At 42.2% G+C, this 24214-nt stretch overlaps 1 protein-coding gene across 6 annotated transcripts in view; it reads right to left on the bottom strand.

Annotated features, from left to right (window-relative positions):
* NBEA (neurobeachin) overlaps window positions 1-24214 on the bottom strand; it is a 2584133-nt gene that overhangs the window by 2064233 nt on the left and 495686 nt on the right. For all 6 annotated transcript variants that reach the window (XM_069640609.1, XM_069640605.1, XM_069640608.1 and 3 more), the window contains exons 9-10: window positions 22703-22900; window positions 9149-9282 (exon numbers count right to left, since the gene is read on the bottom strand). In XM_069640609.1, the coding sequence (XP_069496710.1) occupies window positions 9149-9282; window positions 22703-22900 (332 nt within the window). The remainder of the gene's footprint in view (window positions 1-9148; window positions 9283-22702; window positions 22901-24214) is intronic.

The raw sequence follows: 24214 nt of genomic DNA on the forward strand, positions 1-24214 counted from the left end.
TGAGACCAGCAGCTCTGGAGAGCTAGCTGAGAGCGCCTGCAAGAGGTGGAGCTAGCATGCATGAGACACATAGGTCTTTGTAACCACCAGGCCAACATGTGTGAGGACTGTGACACGTGCTTGATAGGTCTGCAATCCTGTCCACCATTAGGAACACCTTGGTACAGACTTTATTCCAATGGAAACTCAGGAAGATCATGTCTTGCGAGACCATCATGGACTTTTTCCCCAATTCACGGACAGCCCAAGATGGAACAGTAGCCGAAGGAGAGACTCAAGATTGGTCAAGGCCGTCTGTGGGCAAGGACTGCACAGGAGCCAATTGTCTAAGTATGGATATACAAAACTGGGTGGGGGGGTCTGGGAAATTCTCTACCAGCACGAACACAGCCCATTGACTTGTTCTTGGGTGGATGGCCCCTGGGAGAGTCACAACCAAGTCTTTAGCTCACTGTTCTTTTCACAGAGAAGAAATATCCCCACATATCAGGCTTTGCTCTGCCCAGGGGCAGTCCAGCACCGAAATGCTAGGCAATTCTCCTCTGAACAAGAGTACCACAGCAACCCCATACATGTGTTTCAGCCTAGTTGGGCATCATCAGTGAGGCGAAGCTGTGTCTCTTTAAGAGCAGTGAGCAAGGGGTCCACTCTTGAGTCCCCTGGTAACTTAGGGTGAGACCCAAAGTTACTTGGTATGCAAAACAGGGGCAGGGGTCTGGGAAATTCTCTACCAGCACGAACACAGCCTATTGACTTGTTCTTGGGTGGATGGCCCCTGGGAGAGTCTCAACCTGATGATGCCCAACAACGTTGAAACACGTGTATGGGGTTGCTGTGGTACTCTTGTTCAGAGGAGAATTGCCTAGCATTTTGGTGCTGGACTGCCCCTAGGCAGGACAAAGACTGATATGTGGGGACATTTGTTCTCTGTGAAAAGAGCAGTGAGCTAAAGATTTGGTTGAGACTCAGTGTCTTAGTTTAGTTTCAGATTTCTTTATCTGTACCTCTGGGAAAGCATTCTTAGATTTGCTGAAATCAAAACGTTAACATAATCCATCCTTCATCTTTTTGATTGCAAACCTATAAAAGGCCCTATTATTATTATAATTATGTGATGTCTGCACAGTATTTCCAATTGAGTACATCTTTCCCGAAATTAAAGCTCCCTGGGCATTTCAGATGCGTTCATAATCCACCAACTATGGTGAAATAAACCAGAAGACTGTATCCAATTATATTCTATGCATGAGTATCCCTGCATTGTTTGCATCATGCTGTGCTGTCTTGTGTGCTACCAATTAAGCCCACCAAATATGCATAGAAGCTATATTGAGCTTGACAAAGACATTCTACTTTTGTCATATTCTTCGGTATGATTGTACCTGAAAGACAGCCCTGTCAATTCTCTCCAAATCGGTCAGTCCCAAAAATGTATGCTGTGTAATTATCGTTTTGTTAAGAATCTTACCCATATAAATGCTTTCAGTTGAAGAAACAATTTTTTCTCCATTCATATTGACATACAAAACTGCAATTGAAACGAACTATTAGACATGTGTAATGATGTTGCTCCACACAGGTAAGTAAAGGAGTAGTATTTTATAAACCTGCTTATGCCCCACCGGCTCCTTTACAACTGGCACCAGTTCCGCTATGGAACATGGAATTAAGTAAGGTGACAATTCCATGTTCCACAGAATGCAAAGCGTAGTGAAAATGCTACACATCTCCCTTCCTTATAATTAACAATGCATAATTGACAAATCCTGTCAAACTGCAGTCCAAACATCCTATACAAAAAGAGAAAAGAACAAACCATACTGGAGAAAATAAACGCACACAAATAAATAGCCACACATATACAAAGTGCAGAAAGCTCAAAACATATTTAAACACCTGATACTCCAACAAGCTATACATATTACATTGGTGGATAAACCTGCAGATGGCAGGTATTTCATACTGAATCAGTCAACATGCTCATCAAGATAGACAGGCCTCGTCCTTTCCCTTCAGTAACCCCATTTCCATATCTGTGCTTATTACACTTGTCATGTATGTTATTCCTACCAACAGACCCTCTGCCATTGGTTCCTGACAGAAAGGATAGCTTTTCACATCCCTCCACTCTGCCCATATTTCAAACCCTTCCCTCTGCCATGCTTACAGCTCCATGCATCACTTCCATCACCATTATGGGTTTAAAACATGAACCACCTTCCTTCTGTAATGCAACATGCAATTTAATTTGCACATACACACTCTACAACATCACGCTCTTTGGACTCATTGTGAATGTTGTTCACAAACTTGTTACTCAACTGTCTCGCTTTAATAATTTCCCTAACATCCTCAAATTTCAATTAATATATGATATGATATGGCATTTATAATGCGCCTATACACAAGTGTCTGAAGGCGCAAAATGTACTCACATCAGATCTAGCCATCCATGCCGGACACACCCTGAGAACTTCAAATAGAGACATTCCGGTCGTGGAATGTGGATTGAATCTGTACGGACCACCAGAGTCTCATCCGCAACCTTTCTTCCCTTCCCTTTTACCACTTATGGCACCCTGGATAATCTGCTTTATTACATGATCAAAACCAACCAGTTAGTCTCAGGATGGTACACAGAACTTGTGTGATGTTCAATTCCATTCCTCTTAAGAAAGTCTTCATTCTCACATGATACAAGCTGCCCGCCATGATCAGTGAGCAAAACTGTGGTGCAGGTGGACACCTTCTCCCTAGTCTCTGCACCCTTAGCACTGTCCTATTGGAATGACAGATGAAGCGCCACAATTGGGAACCCATGCATGAATCCTTCCAATATTCCTATACCATATTGGGTATAAGGAGACAATATGCACTCAGAGAACCATTTAGATTGTACCCACAAGATGACACAACAGAGGAATTCTACCAAGTAGGATGCTCATTGCTGAGCTGTCGAAAACGCAGCCATGAACAGAATGGATGTACATTAAAACAAAGTCTGACAACAGTGAAAGAATATCATAAAGAATCTATAAGAACCCATGCTGAAACGATTTGAAAATACTTAAGGAAGACGATGTAACTGAAGAACTAAGTGAAACATGCATTCAACGAAACAGTAATCACAAACACAAAGAATGAAGTGACTCACTGGTCAATAACTAAATACACTGAAAAGCAAGGTAGAAAGAACATAGAATCAAGCTCATGAGAGGCATATATTCAACGTTTAGGACGACCATTGGAACAAGATGGATGACGTCTCATGTCAATCAACCCAGCTACCTCAAAATACGAGCCCAGTATCTTAAAGTGAAAAGATGATGAAGTTGCTTTTCCCTTGCAAAATAGAGGAGAACATTGGCCTAGGACCAAGGATGCTATTTCGAGAGATGAAGGAAAAGTATGAAGGGAGTCAATGAGCAGACCATGAGCGAAGGACATATTTTCCAAGATTAGGAGAACAAGAGCATTTACAGATGCCAAGTATTGGGTAATTAAGCATGCACAAAGGCTCTAAAACCAAGAGGACCAACTGCACCCAGTAAAATTAAATCAACTAGTGTTGAATACACTGTGGAAATGGACACATTTGTGGTCTTGCAACACGTGATGAAGAGTTTGCAAACAAGGACTATTCATTAGGCTTGAAGCTAAAATAATGGTGTGCCTACACTCCCTTGAATGTTCCGAGACAGTGCAGACTGGCAAGGTCAATCTTCAAACAGAGGACATTGCATTAAGCCTACCAATGGACTAATTAGTAAAACAAGGGGAGAACTGATGTATCTCCAAGCATCTGGGTTTCGTTTATATGTACGTACTTTTAGCAAGCCAAATGTCAAAGGTTGGATTTGGGTTGTCAACCAATTAGAAAAGCCTGCCATGCACTTTTACATACAATGTTGCAAATATTATTCTGCTGCCACATTATTTGCTGTAATCAGTGTGCAACTTATCTAGGAGTAGCTCAGGGAGTGTCTTACCGACAAGGGGGATCCAATGAGATATTAACCTATATATATAATTCTATATGCAGATATGTTCCCCTAACCAGTCCCTTGCGCCAATAGGTTTTATGGTTAGCCTCGTAGGATGTCATAGATGACGCATCTAGCATTATATAAACTAAGTATAATCAAAAAGATATTGTGATCCTGCATGAATCAAGTTGATGATGATCCACCCTGCTTTCCGTCATTGAGATAAAAGCAGTATTTTACCATCTTCTTTGAGTCTGTCCGGTTATTTCGTCTAATAGATTTTATTGGTAATTCCACCTAATCTAGCACAAAGACACTTAAAGGTGCCAGAGCACAGTGGGATAACCCACCCTCTGAAAACTGTCATCCTAGAACGTTATAATATCACAGCTACCTGTATTCTGGGTCAACAGTACCTCAACCCACCTAGACAAAAAAAATACCAAAACCATACAATAAGCTTGTTTCCCTTGACTCCTCACAGGTCCAACAATTTCAAAACAAACTGTTTCCCATGGAACAGCAGGAATTGTCTCAACCATCATATGCCTAGTCCTATTAACACCTCCATTATTGGAACTTTCCTAACCTTTGGTTTTTGACATTCCTTGATGGCCCTCATGAGCAACCAACACATGTTTTGCTCTCACCCCAGTCGGTGGAACTATTTGATCACCTCTAAAAACAAACTCATTACACACCATCCTAATAGTATATGATGGAAATCCTCTAAATGCTTCCTCATTCATTCCCCCACTTTCCAGAGCATCCTTCCATCTCTAGCGTTTCAATCCAAATTCATGGCTGCATCCCACTCATCCTTAGTCTCCATCCCTTGTTCTATACTAAGGACTTGATCCTTATCATCATCTTCACCGTCATCAATCACATCAGGGAGTCTTGACAATCTTGCGCCTTATTCTGAATGCCTAGAACATATTCCACATCCCAGGTATGTTCATGCAAGTTTTTAATCAATTTCCTTATGCAGAATGATACTTTGTACAACCCATTGGAAGTAAAGATCACCTTTAATGGCTGTGATCAGATCTCAGCACAAACCTAGATCCCCATAACATCCTGAACTTCACTGCAGCCAATTTGATGACTAGCAGCTCCTTCTCAATGATGAAATAGTTCACCTCAGATTTTTTCAAAACAAACTCTGGATGAAAATGCCACTACAAACTCCTTATCCCCTTCTTTTTGTGACAGAATGGCACCCGAACCATTGTTACTGGATCCTGCCATCACCACATCCACCCTAGATGCATTATAATTACTTAGAATGGGCATTTGATTGAGTACCTTTTTGATGCCTTGAACTCAATTTTTTTACAATGGCTATCCCACCAAAGTTCACTCTCTTCTTCACTAGTTTTCTCATATGAAATGTCTTACTCACAAATGCCAGAATAAATGTTGCATAGTATTCAGCCATACCCAGGAATGATAACAATTGTTCTGTGCTGTGGGGACTCTCAAACCAACTAATAATGTTTACCAACTCTGCTTTGGGCTTAAGCTGCCATTTGGAAACTTCATGTCCTAAATACTGTATGGACCCCTTGCATTTTTCTTTGCTCAATGTCATATCAGCTTTCTCAAGGATGTTTAACGCTCTCAAAACTACATCATCCTGAAAGCAAATGGTTAATTGATCATCCAGGAAAAGCGGATAATTATTTGTTGAAACACAGCCGCCGATGAGACTAAACCGAATGGCATGCATACACTTTGAAATAGGCCCTCAGGGATGATGAAAGGAGTCAGATTCTTTGAGGAGGGGTGTAACATAATTTGATGGTATGCCAACTTGACGTTGAAGGTGGAGAACCACTCAGATTCCCCAATAGTTCCCAGCATTTCTGTGACATTGGGAAGAGGATATCTGTTAGGTATCACACATCTATTAACTGCCCTCAAGTCAATGGGGAAACCCATTCCGCCAAATATACTTTTTCTATAACTCCTGCCTCTCCATGAGTAATGACTCTTTTGAACTCTACCCCTTAAGCAATGGGTATGCTGTCTGCTTTATGAGCTGCTGGAATGGCATTCTCCTTCATCCTTATTTTGTGCACAAACTCTTTGGGGAAAATCAACTCATCTCTGAACACTGTGTTACACTACTTCGCCCCTTCCTGACATCACATCAAACACTATATGCAACTCTGTTCACTTCCAGCCACAAACAGCTTCCTCAGCATTCAGATCTAATTCGATGTTCAGTCTCCTCTGGTGAGACCAATTAAGAAGTGCAGAGCTTTCTTTGAACGATACATCTACTTTTCCATTCTCTGCTAATTCCTTGAAGTCCACGGAAGCCAAAAATAACCTTTTCAGTTCAACACGTTTCCTCCATTTATAACAGGATTTATGTCTACCTTTTCCAGCGACGCCTTCCCCATCTGCAAAAATCTTCTTTGGCACGATAGTGGACTTGGCACGAGTCTATGACCATCTACACTGTTATTCCTTGAAGACGTATCTGTGCCATCGGTTTCTCTGTATCTGCATCATTGTTCTGTATTGACATTATTGCATCCATCATTTCATCAATCATATATATGGATTCTTCCAACTCCTTGCTCAGCTCAGCCAAAAAGTCAGTGTATTCTACTGTGCTCCTGCAGAAGTTGGTGAAATGTCCCTTACGGTTACATTTCCTGCACAGAACCTTCAACCCTGGACATTTGTCACTGTTGACCAAATGGAATAATCTGTCACAAGGAAAAACACTTTTCTCCCCTTCTCCCCCCCTTGGTCTTATCTTTGCAGAATATTTTCTGCTTTAATGGTTTATTTATTTTCCATTCTTCTTTGCTTGAACTAAGATCTGTGATGATGTAGACTGTTCACAGTTCACTCTTTTTTATGTCACTATCACCACTTTCCCATCTGTGTGGATTGTGGGAAGAGAAGTGCTTTGAAAAATGAACTCTGTAGTTGCAAAAACCAAGACAAACCATAGGAAAAAACTACAATACAGTAGAAAGCACACAAAGGCCTTTTTTATTAAGGCTTGAAAAAGGGAGTGAAAATCAGATTTAAGGTAAAACTAATCAAAACACCTTAAGGACGACACTCAGATAGCTCCTTCCAAACAGCAACACTCCTCCCCACACAGACGCAAAAAAGTTACTGATAAAATGGCTCAATCTTACATTGATTAGTCTGTCCTTTAATGACCCTCTATTGAAGCTACATAAGTCTCAGGAATAATCAATATTCTTGGCTTTTCAAGGTCCACCTAAAGTTATTTGTCTCCAGAAATGATAACTTGGTTAGAGAATGTACAATGTAAACAGGTGTTAGCATAACAAAGAATGAAAAGGAAATTATGCACTTTTATTGCCCTCTCCGATGAACGCAAAAACTATTATCACCCAGCTAAGTGGCAGGAATCTTGATTGGACTCATTCACTTTTGCACATTAAATTGAGGATCAAAGCAGAAGAAGATTCTATGCAAAGTTGACCACAGTCTTACAACAATGCCAGCTGTCAGGAGCCAAAGCAGAAGTCCCATTTCAGATTCATAGAACGGCGAAGGAGTGAGGGAGCTGATACAAACAAAGAATGAGCAGGAACAGTTATTTACTGAAAAGCGGAAGGAAGTAGAGAGGCAGTGGGGAACACAGGAGGGTATGCAGTCAATGAAGCAGAACACAAATACTGGGGGGGGGCATAAGAAGCGAGGAGGACCGCTCCAGGAACTAGAATTTAATATGGTCCGTTTGTGGAAACCAGCAACTGCAAAGAAATTACATGCAACTATCTTCAGATAGCAAGCTCATTCCCTTGAAGCCAATTGGCAGTGCAAGTAATTAACCGTACAATGCTTCGTTAAAATACTAAATACCTAGCCATGCATTACAGGTTTCTTGGAGCACAATAGGCCCACGACCCATCAGAAAGAACTTGTTGAGCAATATTCGTAGGCCGGAACACTACTGAGAGGACATATACAGACATGTCAGCCAATCAGGAGGCTAGGAGAGTGGGCTATATCTACTGATAAATGTCTGTGTTCCACTCCTTCGAGAAGCTATTTATTTTTTGAGATGTCACCTTGGGCTTACATATCCCCCATCGCACCACCTCCTGCCCTCCATTCCTACTTCCCCTGGCCTTCAACATGCCGACTCCCACCAGAGACGGAAACGCACCTGTCCACCAACATCGTCTCTGTTTTTGTCCTGGCCATTCTGCAAGGCCTCAAATAGTGAAAGGACCATGATCTGTTAAATATTACTGACATTGGCCATTTTTATTTGTATGTGTTTTTTTTTTTAAAAGGGGATATGCGTCCTCCAATTTTCTTGAAGTGAAATAAGAAAAACTATTTGCAACCAGGAACAAAATCCCTGGGATTCTAAAAGCATTAATGGCCCGGGAACGGGACAAGCTGGGCTGGTCCCTTGCATCACTCTAGCCTTTTGCCATGGACAGGTGGGCTGTTACCAAACCGGAAAGCCCCCACCTACCCAATCCAGAGCCATTAACTGTATAATAAAACCACTCTTTTTTCATGCCATCAGCATGAAATAACTTTCAGTTAACAGCACATTTGAGACCTATGAAGCGCTGTTTAAACGATGTGGTATGGCAGGGCTCAAGTCGAGGGTGCACGCCAGATGATGGAGTGCCCCTGCTTTTTTTTTTTTCAGGAGTCACCCCACTTTTGTCAGAGGGCAAAATTATTTTCTGCTGATGCCACATTCTATTGGTTTTGTTAATGAGCCCCCCCCCCACTTTTCTTTTCTGGACTTGACCCCTGACAACATTTATGAAGGATGGAAGATAAATAATCTGAAATGAGTGGTATTGTGGCAAGGAGAGTTCGAGAAACAGGAAAATCATGAACGTCCGTCTACGAGAGAAATGTAGCCACTTAATCATTATAGAAAGTAATTTGGTATGTATTAAAGGATAGGTGGCAAAATACCAACTTTCAAAGTTGGAGGTTTGGAAATAGGATTCTGCGAGGCGCCCTCATGCTTTTCTTAATGTAAGTCAGGGAGTCTGTTATGCTGTTAGTGGGTTACAGTGTTTTGGCATAACCAAATACAAGTATTTCAAAGCTTATGCCATAATGAACACACTTACAATCCAAGCGGACACATGCAACATGATGGCAATGCAGAGCTGTAATCTTACCACACGGTGGTTTCCACTTGGCTGTCATTCAGCTGCCGATTGTCCAGTTGTGCGAATAAAGGAAAGAGGACTTGGATGCCGCCAATGGAATGAATGGCACTGTGTATTGAGTGCGTCACTATGGCCTTCACATCCTGCGCACACAAAGAAAAGGCACAACTTACTGGCAATGTAACCACCACTCGCATCTGGCACCGATGCAGGCGAGAATGGCCACCATGACTGTCAAGAATGGGTTTCAATAAACAAACACACAAACGAGTTACAGGAACTAGGATATGCATTTTGAATACTCAAATATGTAAACATATTTTAAGTCGTTTCCATTATAATAATTTCAGTTGCATATGCTAATTTCCACTGAGCATTTCTTAGTGGACCTGGTAAACTCATCTTGCGTTTTGTTGTGATATGTTACTGGTTGCACAAACCAGCACCTCATAGTGCCGCCTAACCTTGTGCCCACCGACCGAGGATTGGTCATCAACATATCAAAACAAAACCCACAGCAAACGGGGTTGCCTATTTTGTGTAATGTGTATACATCTGTACCATCATGTTGTTTGGTTACCTGTATATCTCTGGATCTCCAACAATGCAATCGGATGCTTTTTAATCCACACTGTATCGTTAATCGAATGTGAAGCAATGTCACTATTTTTGTTTTGAAAATGTTTGGCTTAGCACAGAATTGGAGACTTATGCTCTAATCTCTTTCTCTATCTCAGATAAACTGGTATGTATTACCTTGATTGTTTCATAACCAGCCTACTGAATACTATGAATTAGTACCCGACGTGTGTGTCCACGGGATACACGTAAAGTGATTGGCTCGTTTCCGAGCCATACCACAGTGTAATCCCGTGGACGCACCTACGTGCCTGCATTTGTTACTGGCGGGGGGCGTGGCAGTCTTAGCCAATTAAGAATCTCGAAACGGGGCATTCCCCGCTCTGAGCCTCCCCAAGGCTGGAGGCTGCCTTCGTCCCTCGCCGAGGACTCAGGTAAGTTATTCTTTTTTCCTCCTTCCCCATCCCCTCCAAACTATCCCCTCATTACCCTCCCAATCCCACTTACCTTCTTTTTTCTTCTTTTCTCGGGAGCGAACGCACTGGGAACACTTCTGTTCCCAGCGTGTCCGCTCCCGATGGCCGCCATGGAAAGGGAAAACAGACTACGTTTTCCCTTCCCAGCAGCCCTTTTATTTGACCTTTTTTAACTTTTTTTTTTCTGTTCCGAAACGCAGCAGCGTTTCGGAACAGAAAAAAATGCTATTAGTACCCTGCTCTAACGGGCCGGGGTACTAATGGCTATAAGCTCCTCGACGGTGGGCCAATACCGCCCACGGTAATGCCCCCGGGACTTCGTTAAGGCCTGCGCTATGCTCGTGCCTGTAACTACAGCACCGGGGGCATTACCTGGGGCGGTATTGGCCCGCCGTCTTGTGGCTTATTGCCACAATAAAACTCATGTATAAGCCTTACAAATAAGACTACAAATAAGTGTATAATTGGTCTACAAAGAATCGTTATGCTCACATCAACTAACTACAAGTATGGGCCATAGGTGACTTAGATAACACCAGTATAAACCTGCTTTAAACAAAAACATACAGATTCAACATTATGTTCCAACCTACATCAGCGGCTACCAAACCCCCCTGAGATACACTATAATTCAGCCCACGGTTCCGCCTCTAGGGTTGCCCCTTCAATTACAAGATATCACCGGAAGTGACATCACTGGAAGTGGCTTACAGACATGAAAAAAGTACATACATGTAAAAAAAATGTAAATGCCAACTAGTTACCAAAGTAGACAAGAATCTTTGTCACTCAGACTTCAAAAGGAAATGATGTCCGTTACAGAAACCCATAATGGAAATGCATTCTTTATGAAGTCAGAGCGCCTTCATTAATCTTAACCTCTGCCATTGTTCTGGGCAAACCCCCAGAGCATTGTTCTTCACCTGCCAAGCCATTACAAAAGGGGTAAGACCATATGCAAATCAGGCATGGCCTCACCCCAAAAGGGGCAGGCCAACCCAAACTGAGGTCACATCCCTTCTGCACGAGAACACAAGCATCCCCAAACATGTTTCGGCCTCTTCAGTGAGGAGTAGCTTGGGTCTCTAGGCCCAGCAGGCACAGGACCCATGCCTGGGCATACCTGTTCCACTCGGGGTGACTACAGCAAAACAAAAGAGGTGATGGCTAGAAGGTATAGAATTAATCTTAACCTCTGGTTGAGGAGTACACATGTCTCCGAGTGGGTAGTCTGTGCTGGTCTCTTAAATGATTGTTCCAAGGCATTAACTTGAAAATGAAGGTAAGTTACTCCTTTGCTATTGAGTGTGTTTCATTTGCTGGTACTTCGACAAGGCTGAAACATGCGTGGGGTTGCTTGTGTTTCCGTGCAGAGGGGATCTGGCGTAGCAGTTCCAGTTGTGCTGCTCCCCTTGGTGGCAGTACCGGACTATGGCTGGACCCCTTTTGCAATGGTGCAGACGGGATAAAAAACTGGTGTGGAAGGTTGTCCAGAGCAGTGCCAGTGGTTCAGATTTATTCAAAACCGGTCACACTCATCACCTTTATGGTTATGGTTTGTCTCCCTGAGTGAGATAGGGTATGCCCAGACGTGGGTCTCTTGCTTGCTGGACCATAGGGAACCAAGCTGAACCTCATTGCTGAAGCCCAACAAGGCCGAAACATGTCTGGGGGTTGCCTGTGTTTCTGTGCAGAGGGGAAGTGGCCTAGCAGTTCAGGCTGGGCTGCTCTCATTGGTGGCAGTACCCAACTGATTTTTATATGGCTGGACCCCTTTTTCAATTGTGCAGAGGGGCTAAAAACGGTGGTGTGGAAGGTTGCCCAGAGCAGTGCCACTTGTTCAGATTTATTCAAAACCTTACACCCAGCACTTTTTTCGGTTATAGGTTATAGTTAATATTGCTAAATGCAGTTTGCAGGGGTTTGGTATTTTTTGTATTGTAGTTGATAGTCTAGTATATCTTTCTTTAATACTTTATTCTGTGGCATGCCTTAAAACTACATAAAAGGAAGCAACATAATCAAATTATAAAAATACATAAGAGCGTTGAAGATCAGTTGAAAGCAAGCTAAGAAATATATCCTAGTAATACAGCAACAGGGCAGAAGTAACATATTAAACATATTTCCATTACAGAATTGAGGTCCCACTGGCATGGCACTTCCTGAGCCTCAAACCCACACAAATATATCTTTGTAAGCCTAAGGATGCTACAAAATCCAAGACCAATAATAGATAAAATAAGTCAGGTTTAAGTATCCTAATACCCCATCCCTCAATAACGGGAAGTGTGTCTTCGGCCTAATCGTTATGTACAGTGGACAAAAGAACATTAAGAGCATTGTGGTTACTTCCACAAAGGGACAATATGGGCAAAAAATCCTCAGATCTAGGGAATGAGACCTCCAGGAATACATACGACCAACTGGCAAAAGGTCACACCTAAGACCCATAAAGACCTGTCCTTGTCCTTTAGGCAATCCAGTACAGGCTTTAGAATCCAGTCCCGATACCCCAGCCTATCACTAGAGAGTTTAATAACATCATGTTTTCTGTTAGTTTTCTTCAACATTTGACTGATCTCGCCTCTCAGATTCCTAGATATTCTTGAGTTTAGCACTCAAACTCAATGTCAACTTTATTATAATGTCTGGACAAAGTGAAGCCAAGGAATTCTAAAAATGTTCTCTCTAGGAATATTATCCCTGAGGATTTTGTGTAATAACACTGCATCTGGCTTAGACTATAAAGCAGGCATCATATGTAAGCATTCATTGTATAAGGTTGATTCAATTCACTATGAATTTAAAAAAGATGTGCCGATGATGGAAGTTTAAAGAGGTGCCTAAGAAAGGCATCCTCCTTTAACTGAACAGTATGAACTTCCTCCATTCCCTATAGTTTTGAACCATACAGCGCGATCACTTGTGTTTTTTTCTGATAGATCTTCATAGTGGTTGAAATGAATTGATATACCAGTAAATTCAATGTGCTGGCAATGGTGCCACGCATCTGGATCATAAATTGCATTTGTTCACGTGAGCCATCCCATGCCAGTTATGCGTAAAACACTATTCCAAGATATGTACAAAATACGTTTGTTCTAACAATGTTATTTTGAGTGAAAGAAAATAAGGACCCTTGTTTACAATGAATCATCCTAACCTTGAATTTAGGGGTGTTGACCTTCAGGTCACTGGGCTCCATGAAATCAGAACATGTGTTAACCAAAGATTGCAGTGCCCTAGCAGTTCTTGTCATTAGAACGGCATTGTCTGCATAGCTCAGCACTACCATGTGGATTTGTATTTGTATTTTCATTGTATTTATAAAGCGCTTTTATCCAAAGCACTGCACACAGTTAAAATTAAATGGTACATAAAAAGTAGAAATGCAGTAGGTCAAGCAACAGCCATGCTGAAAGCTAACAATCAGAAGCAATGAGGAGGTGATTTTTCAAAGAAGTCAGAAAAAGAGACAGAGATAATCCGAAGGGAGAGGGGGGGAGAATTCCAATGAAGGGGAGCAAGAAGCTGAAAAGCCCGGAAGCGAGACTCAGCACAAGGAGGAGGGGGAGGAGGACATTCAGCCTAAAGAGAGAAGAGGAACAAAGGGAGCGACAGGGAGTATAAAAAGGACACAAGTGCAGCAAGATGGTCAGGGGCTAAACCATAAAGAGATTTGAAGATTAAACAGAGGAAATTAAATTTAAGTTGGGAATGAAAGGGTAACCAGCCAAGTGAGACAATTGATGCTGTAATAGAGTCACGGTAGGAGAGTTAACAGAGTACACAGATTGAACAATGATAAATAGATTTTAAAGGAGCAAGACGAGAAAATGGGAGAAAAAACAATGTAACAGAACAATAGAAGAACCGCAAGAAGATAAGAGAAGAAATAAGACGTTTAGTGGCATGGAAAGTAAGACAAAAAAACTTTACGAATATTGTAGAGATGAAAATGACAGGGGCGCGAAATGAGAGAAAAGTGATGAGTAAAGGAGAGATTTGAGTCAAAATGAAGACCAAGATTATGTGCAGTAGAAGAAAAGGAGAGAATGGATGAGGAAATGAGATAGACGAAGGGGTAGGGAGAGGAGAAAGAGTGTTAGCAGGGAAGAATAAGACCTCAGGCTTCCCGGCATTTGAAGTAAGAAAGTGAGATGCCATCCAAGATTTAATGGCGGAAAGACAGGTTGTGAGAGTATGATGTTTTTCCGAAGTAAAAGACAAAAAGGATAGAAAGAGTTGCATGTCCTCAGAGTACAGGTGATGAGAAAGTCTAAAAGAAGAGATAATAGGAGCAAGAGGTGCAGTGCATAATGAGAAAAGAAAAGGACCCAAGACTGACCCTTGGGGAACACCGTGATCAAGAGGCAAACATGAAGAGGTTTTACCACCCCAAGAGACAGAAAAAGTTCTGTTAGACATAAGAAGAGAACCAGGAGAGAACAGATCCCCTAATAACAAATGAGAAGAGAGTTTCCAGAAGCAAAGAGTGATCCACAATGTCGAAAGATGCAGATAGATCAAGAATAATAAGAAAGGAGGAGTGTTTAGATTAGTGAGCTGAGAGAAGAGAGTTAAACACACAGGTCAAAGCAGTTTTGGTTGAGTGACAGGGGACGAAACCCTGATAGAAAATGTGGAAGGAGGGATAGAGCATTGACAAAAGAAGAAGTCTGTGAGTAAACTAAGCGCTCTAGAAGCTTAGAAACATATGGTAAGAGTGAAATAGAATGGAAGTTGGACACAATAAATGTTGTTTTAGAATGGGAATGATGGTAGCATGTTTGAAAGCTAGAGGAAAGACTGAGGTAGAAAGACAGACTGAAGAAAGCAACAAGACATGGAATAAGGATAGATTTTAGGAATAAGAACAGATGAAATAGGGTCAGTAGGACCATCATTGGGGTAAGCCCTAGCCAACAGAAGTGATGCATCAGAATCAGAGACAGGAGCAAAGTCAGAAAAGAAGGTCGAGGGAACAGAAGGAGTAGAAGATACAGAGTTGGAAGTGGACAAGTTTATAATGTCCTGATGTAAAGAGTGGAATTTGGAAGAAAAGAACAAAGTAAAAAGCGGAGAGTAGAATCGATTGAGGGAATTAATTGTGAACAGAATTATTGGTATGCTGGCAAGCATGGACTTCATCTCAGACTAGTGCATTAGTATAGAGGTTGGACACAGTGGTACCATAACGCACCCCTATTTCATACCCCCGTCTGTACTAAAGTAGTCGCTAGACTCCCCCCTTTGACCATACCATACTAAGACCTGGGTGTTCATGAGCCCCAATAAAAATAGAATATGGGAGGGAATCTGAAGGTCTTTAAGAACCCTCCAAAGCCCTGCCATATTCACCAAATCAAACAGTGGAAAGGTCCACGAAGGCCAGATAAAGATTTATAGAAATATTTGGCAACCTGTAATGACAGGTTAATTGCTTGCTCTCTTGTACCTAATGCATGGAGCACATATCCCTGGTAACCTGCCAATATCCCCTGAGATAACGCTCACTTAATCTGTTGCAAAACAATCTTCCAAAATGATTGCTAACTATATCCAATAATGATATTGGGCGATATAACTCGAGTACTAAATGGTCCCTCTTTTATACATTGGAGGTCTTCAACTTCCAGCGATCCTGGCTCGAAAGCCATTACAAATATTCACTAAAAAAGGAACACATAGATCTATGTTGACCTTAAAAAAAATCAGATGGAATGCCGTTCAGACCTGAGCTTTAATGATCAATGATTTCTGATCAAGCTGTGGCGTTATTGTGTCTCCCGTTGATGAGTACAGATTTGGTCTTTAATTGGGTGCTCTGTGTTTGTGTCTTATTTAATTGCCCCAAATGATTAGCTTGATAAAGAAGGTCGAGATACAACTTTGCTATCAACCTATGTGTTTAATTTGATGGTAGTGGATATTGCAACTAGTAGACTGTGGGGCTTTGGTTTTGGCTTATTGATTAAGTCTAGTAAGAGGGCCTCATTACGAGGTCGGCAGTAAGGCAACCTTGTAACACTGTTCTGCCGCCTTATATCCCGGTGCCACCACGATATTCCCAGTGGCGTCGGGCCGGGATATCAGGCAGCAGAAAGTCCCCATTCCTGTGGAGTCCCATATGACTCCATGGGAATGGGGACACAGAAGCACTGGCACCATTGCCAATGGTGCTTCAGTGAAAACCATGCCTGGAAGGGCCGGTGCTCGGTGCAGGTCAGACATGCCGTGAGCACCAGCCCATGCAGGCATTCTCGTAGTCTGCCGGTCAGGAAAGGCTACCGGCAGCCTTATTTCAGGACTGCCAGGCTTGTAATGAGGCCCATAGTCTTGTGGCTGATGCCACCAATGCTCAATTCTCAGGGTATTGCATCAAAATACCGTAAAGAAAATGCTGAATGTGCATTTGTTGCACATTCGGCATTGCAGAAAATGTCAAAGCCAAAAATACCGAACTAGGTGAGCTGGGGTTTTGGGGGGGGGGTGCCCCCGCTCCCCTAGCTCATAATTTTTTGCTTCTGGGGTCACAGGCATGTCGTCTGCGTACATTGAATGTATAGCGTGGGACAACAGAAGAAAAGCCCGAAAGCATGAGTTACAAAATGCAAACAAGTCGGCTTTGCATTTTTCTAACTCAAGCTTTTGGGATTCGTTATTTTAACATCGATCCAAATCTCAGTGGCATCTGGTCTTTGAGATTTCTGAATACTGCAAGAACCACCTATCTACTACAACCAATAATTTAATATGCCTATAGAAAATATATGGCTTAACAATATTGAGCTCCATACAGACACATTTTTAACATGAAGTTCAAGCGATCACTAAGTATAGAGCAGCTGATTTTTTAAAAATGTTTTCCTTTTTTATGAAAAATGAAAAACTATCACGCAAAAGTAAAGCAGGGTTGCTTATATTGAATTGCAGTCACCTGCCTGCTTCTTCAATCGTACAGTGTCGCAGTGCTTGTGTCATAGCAGTTCTCATACGTGTGCGTGTTTTCCTGCAGATTATTAGAAACTGGTATTATAACTGCGTTGTTCTAGAAGCACACATCACTATTAAGGTCAATTGTATCATGAGGAGGAAGCATTGTGTGTTAGTACAATTGTTAACGGCACACATATGATAAATATTAACACAGAGACGTGTTGAGAACAATGTGGCAATGCACATCTGTGCACAAATGCAGGCTAATTTATCTGGATGTTGTACAGGCCCCACTGTATCGGTTGAGCAAATGTGGCAGCAGGCAGGGAACTTTATATTATCGCGAATGCGCTTCTCTACACAATAGATCTGAATCGCAAAGAGCAACCGTTAGTAATACGGGAATAATGACGCTTTCTAACAACATGGCTTTAACGATTTCCCACATTTTGGAGGTGAATGAATCGCTATAAATGATAGCATGCAAAATTGCAACTCTTCCTTTATGTCTGACCATTGACACAAGAGGAATTCTAGGTGGCCAAAAGCAATGAGTGTGAACGTGTCAACTGCTAGCAAGAGACTGAGGTATTAAGGAAGAATTCAATGAGGAATAACAGTAGCAAGACGGGCATGCGTTAGATTACTAACATTGTTACTCTATGTAACTTAGTTTGATCTTGAGGACTTGACGAAACAGTCAAGTGACCTTGGACAAGTTACTTTTTCTCCCCGTGGCTCACATTGTAATAATGTTTTTAAGTATGGTTTGGAAGAAACAAATACATACTCATTAATAAAATGACAACTATAAGAAAATCCAACAAACAATTAACATAGGAAATGGTTTAATACATATATAATGAACACACGATATAAACATTATCCCAATTTGTAAGATAGTCATCATTGTCAGACAACCTTGTAAAATCGAATTTACAGTCACAAAATTGTGTTAAAATTAATCATAACTGAATTATTCACAAATGTATACATCTTTTAGGTAGGTTCACAATAATCCTGCTACAAACACGTTTTCTTTTTATTGTGCTTTGCTGAACCTTGGTGATAGGCCTACGAAAACATTACAAACTTAAAAGAGAAAAGAAAACAATGAACACTTTATAAACTGGCAGCATTTAACCTTTATGACCCTGCATTGATGTAACACAACGTGTGGAGCTTTTTGATATTTCCATAAGGCAAGGGTCATGGTTTGTAGCTGCAACGTCCCAAAGAGGAGAACAGACATATTTGAAGTTGCTTGATTCAGTCAAGTTGTTACCAAGTCCACGATTGGTCCCCATGAAGGTTAAGCAGATACATGCTCTAGTAGGGTACTAACAGTGAGGGAAATTGGCCAAGAACATGGGGGGAAGAATGAAAGATAAGTAAAATAGCATCAACTAAACGTGGTGAGGGAGGGGGTTGCAGACAAGGAGGGTGAGAATTCATCCGGTAGGGCTATGTATTGGTTGGGAGGTCATTTGCGTGATTTGCAATGCCCCTATGCTTCCTAGATTGAAGTCATAGGCAGCAAGCCAAGAACTCGTCCTATAAAAGAACCCCAGATTTGCAATTTTTTACCTAGTACCAGAGCAATTCTGTCACCTCTAATGTTTAAAATGAGGATCATAACTGCTGAACCCAAATGCATGCATTAGTATTGGCCGACCCCCAAGCCCTCACCCGTAATAATTGGCTCACAACTTGTGTCAATTGTTGGCAATAAAAGGTCGTAGGATTTTATTGTACAGATATGGTTATGGCAGTACACAATATCACATATCATAATAGTATCATACTTTTGGGCACCGGGTCCTAAGGTTACCCCCTCTGGCCCGTGCCCACCTTCTTGTGTCCCACGACTTGTTGTGGGCACCGTACAGTGCCCTGTACTACTTTTGTTCTTCTCTCTTTTTTTGTAGGGTGGGAGGGTTCTGTGGTAAAGAAGCAAAAAGATTTGGAAGACGCTGAGTGAACAGCGAACCTCCTGTTTGTTTGGGTCCCCGTTCAGGGTCCACAAACAGACTGTGTCTACTCAGAGCCTGCTGCTCTTATTTATAGGACCCAGGGAGGCCCTGGGTCTTTGTTATGTATGTAGTGGGGGCTGCTGTTGTCACAGCCCCCGGCCGGATAGCCGACTGTCTGGCCCCCTGATGGGGGCAGGTCTTTGAACCTGGGCCCTGCCTGACTGTTGGTTTCCTTATGGTGCTTAGCACCTTGTTGTATGGAGGAAGGGTGAGGTGACTGTTCACACCTCACCCTTCCATGGCTTTGTGCTGCAGAGACTGCATGTCTCTGTAGCTGGGGGGAGGAGAGGAGCAGGCTGAGATAAGGTTGGGGCTGCCCCTCTCCCAGGCTGCTGATGGTAACAGCAGTTACCCTGCCTCGCTTTTGGGATGCCCTGCACCATTGCCCAGAATGGGCAGTAATTAGAATTACGTCTGGAATGAGATGGGGAAAGCATGTGTATGCTGAAGGAATAGATCCAATTATAACCATATGATATTTAAATAATCCCAAGCATATTTTACGAAATAATTCCTTGTGGGCATGTCACCATGCATAATGGACATTCGGCAGCTTGGAGCACATACTTCCTAAGGTGACAACCAGGCGTTCTTAAAAATAAGTCTTGTTTTTAGACCTGTGACTGCACTGACCTAGTAAATAAAGGACAACACTGATGACTCTTCCTATGAAAAAAATCTCAAAATATAGAGTAAAATGCATTATTCAAATGGGCAATTTGTCAAAATACTCTAAAAAAAAAAAACAAACAACTGATTATAATTCGAACACCAGATATAAATAAATTAAATCAGAAAATCTACAGAAAAATATTCTAGGTAATTGAATGGCAAACGTAATTCAAACCATGAACAATTTCTTAGAAGGACTATGTGGAGCACCAGTGTGTGCCACAGCGTCCCCACCAGCACATCGCTTCCCCAGCAGAGACGAGGCACCGGTGTGCACTGCTTCGTCCCCGAAGGCACCTCGTATCCCCAGGGGGGTGAAGTAGAAAGGGAGGAGTTCATGACTCCTTGCTTCCCCAGCGGGACGAGGTAGCCAGAGAGACTGCTCCGGCTGTTTGCGGCACCAGCAGGGACAAGCCAGATGCAGACATCTCTGGCTTCCTGCCCAATGAGGTGGCAACAAACAGGGCTCATTGCGGGAACGGGCGTGGTGCCGCCAAGGCGCATTGTTCCTCTGAGGAGGAAGCAGACGGTACCGGCCCGACCCCTTAGAAAAAAGCAGCTTTTTTCCTCCCCCCGACATGGCGAATCCTCTAACCGAGAGGAAAGGCTCGAGGAGTTAGTCAGAGGGCAAAAACACACCACAGAAATTTTGTGGCATTCTCACGCTGTTAGAATATTGGGGACAGGGATTCAGGTAAACCAGGAAGGAAATAATGCCTGCCTTCTGAATGGTTTTGAGTGACCCTTACATCCAATGAGGGTGAGGGAGACTAGGTGGGGAGAATGAGGTTAATGGCTGACCATATCAGACAGAAGAGAGGGGGGATAAAAAAAAGGAGGAAAAACCTAGCAGAGGGTGATCTGCAAGTCTTTTTATTGCAGCAAGAGGAAGGAGAGTAAGCAGAGATGCAGTACGTTTGGGCCTATTAAAGGACAGCCTGAGAGCAGAAAAATCAAAGGAGATAGAGCAAAAGGACCACGGGTCCAGGACGTTGGGAAATGGGAGTTTGCAATGTTGTCATTGTGGACGCCCTGCCTCCTGTAATAAATAAACCTTCGAACACCAAGAGAAGTGTGGAGTCATCATTACTGACCCAAAGCGTTACAGACTAATAATAACACAAGGTTTTTATACTGTATAGCACTTAATGGCAGATTCCCCTCACTGCTATTTGTTAATATGGCTGTTATTACCCAGTTTAAAAGTATTCGTTATTAACCTTGGAAGGATGAGGAGCTGAAGTGGCCATGTTGGAATTTCGAACTTGTGGTTTGAAGTTGGGCCCTGTGTCTGAGGCGAGCACTTAATCCATGACCTGGCCACCTGTCACAAGAGGCAAATAAGCATAGCTCCTCTGAAATCTGAGAGGATAGAGGAGAGGATCCAATAGAAACTAATCTGAGAACTTCAACAGTAAAACAGGTCATAGTCCCAATGGATTACAGTGGAAATGTCAACAAGAGCACTTTTTCTCCTAACGTAAGCTTGCATACACAATGATGCCGTGCTTCGCCACAGGAATTACCACTAGTTCGGAAAATCTAAACTAAAATCTAAAATGTCTGGCTCCAACTTTCCATATTGGCAAACGACTTAAACCAATATACCATAGGCAGTTGCAATTCCAATATGCGATCTTGGTGTCACACGGGCCAATACATTCACAATGTGGGTCTTCTTTTTCAGTTTTTACATGAGCTGAGCTACACTGGAGAATCACAGTGATAACAATACTGCAGGGATTCAACCCCATGACAGAGAATAATTGCCTTCAGGTAGAGCGAGCCTGCTGACTCAGGTTCGTATCCCGGCAGAGCCAAACTCAGCCTTTCATCCTTCCGAGGTCGGTAAATGAGCACCACACACCGTGGGTAATAAGCAGCGCTCAGACACCTGAGGGTTCGTAGCGCTATATAAATGCTAAATTATTATTATTATTTATTATCATTATTTCTTGGATCATACATTCTTAGCCTTTTTGGGTGGGCTTTGTGGAACGGTGGACGCTGCTTAACTACAATCACAATAAAAAGAGTTGTCAATAGCACATCGCAAATAGTCCTGCACCCAAACATCCTAATCCTACACTGGAGAATGGACTCGTTCATGTGGGACTACAGGCAACCGACAACGAATAAATGAATAAAATAATACTCCCACAAACATCGAAAAGAGAAATAATAATGTTCACAGATGGTGGGAACTACCTCACCTCTGGATGGCGTCTGCCATCCCTAACCATATTTTCCCCACATTTGTTGAATACCCTCTTCTCCATAACAAAGAAACTCCCCTCTAAAGTCTCAAACTACCCGGCACAAATCCCACCTGCACAACTACCTCAGGCCTATCGGTTACCACATCAACAGTACTCATATTATGAAGAAGTTCGCCTCTTTTGCTCCACTTCACTCCCCCGACCACCTACCCCCATGCCACCTGCTAATGAGCCCCGGAGCACTGTAATTCAGGTATTGGGCTTGCCCCTCTGGATAAAGATGTTCACAAGCATTAACACGAAGTCCATATGGCCAGAACGGCAATCAGGGCCCGGACACTTCTAACCTGTACCAATCAACACCACAGGTGGCAGATGGGCGCTATCAAAGACCACTTCAAATTACATGCAAACCTTGCAGTGCAGCTTTAAAAAGGTGGTGTAATCCATACAACCAACGTAAAAACATAGGATTTATTTGTACTGACTAATTTGAAACATGTTAATTACTGTTATTTTAATCAATAACCTATTTTATTGTTTAAAGTCTTATTAGCAACCATACAAACGTCTAGGTTTAATTGAACAACCAATGACAACACTAAATAATAAAAAATAAAAAAAAACTGTTCACAAACATACCTGAAGCATAAGTGCATGAGGGGAGTGGACAAAAATGGAAGGGTTTTCCTTTGGTGACGATTCAAGGCAGAGTTGGGCATCGGTGGCCTTGGCATTATACGTGAACGAAATGCTACTTGCGAGTTTTCCATCATACAGGACCTGCTTGTGGTGTTCCGCCAAATGAATATCGCTTTCAGATTTGAATTTGAACGTGCTCTGAAAAAAAATCAATTCAAGAAATGTTACATTCATATTGGCATCTTCATAATAAATCTACAACAGTAAACCCAAACCTATCTGTATACTCTAAGTAACGATGACCTTAACGAGTTGTCAAATCTTCTTGGAACCTCTTCATAATGTACATGGACTGCACTTTCAGTGAAGAAGTGTACCAGGTCAAAACATTTCAGAAATGTCATCCATTAATACATTTCACTGAGAAGGTATTGCATTGTGGGCTTTGGGGTCCGGTTTTTGCCAAATGCCTTTGCATAATGAGAGGAGGTGATGGGAGGGTTTTCAAGGGCTGAGATGAAGGGGATGGGCCTGGCCTCCAAGGATCCAGGAGCTGGGAGAAAGGCAGAATCACCAGCCCAGGACTCCATTGTTCCTGCACAAGATCTACGCTCTATAAAACACACATCCAAATAATGCCAAACCCTGCACTCCTTTGGTGAAGCTTAGGAAAGAAAATACTCTTTGGATCATTTTCACGTTAATACAACCACCAAGAGTAAATTATAATTTAGTGATAGATCGGCATTTAACAATATGACAAAATTCTTAGGTTTAGGCAGAGGGGGGAGTTTCCATTGGATGTGACCAGATCTCACAGCAAACAGAAAGAGTGGGCCATCAGAATTAACGTTTTATCAGGATCCATTTTAAGGAGTTTCAAGAGTTTAATGTCATCCATTTATCAATGGCAAGAAGGGTGCCAGTAAACGAGGGAAATGGATCATTCTTTCCTGGTTAAAAATATAGTAGTAAAACGGTATTGTCAGTGTAATAATGTAGGGACACACGATGACATGTAAACATCCAATCAATAAATTGAAAATACGAAAAAAGACAGTATTTAGTTCCTACAACTGCGTTGCCTTATATGCTTTATAAAAAAAACAGGTGGACAGGGACTGGTTGGGGAGCCAGAACATCTGCCTGTGCCCAATAAGTTCTGACGTTCCTCTGCAGAAATCTGCGTAATATTTACTAGGGTAGGAGAGGTACTTTTTATGACAAGTGGAAAGGGCCGAAGGCCATTGATTTATGACTCCTGCGGGATTTTTATATTTCTTCTGCAACATAGACAACTTAGTTGCATTTTGACTATTTTAAATCTGCGTTTTTATTCACTGCACTACTGTGATTTTGAAATCTTTTACTGCATTATCTTGATAGGATCTGCTTTTTACTGAAGAATCGCTGTTTCAAATGGTTTTATATCTGCTTTCAGTCAGAACATGCAGTTTGGTCTTAACTACCTCTCTGTGCCATTTGACACGCATGCACGCTTCAGAACTACAA

This window comes from Ambystoma mexicanum, chromosome 7q, assembly GCF_040938575.1.
Source record: "Ambystoma mexicanum isolate Mex_15411 chromosome 7q, UKY_AmexF1_1, whole genome shotgun sequence".
NCBI lineage: Eukaryota > Metazoa > Chordata > Amphibia > Caudata > Ambystomatidae > Ambystoma > Ambystoma mexicanum.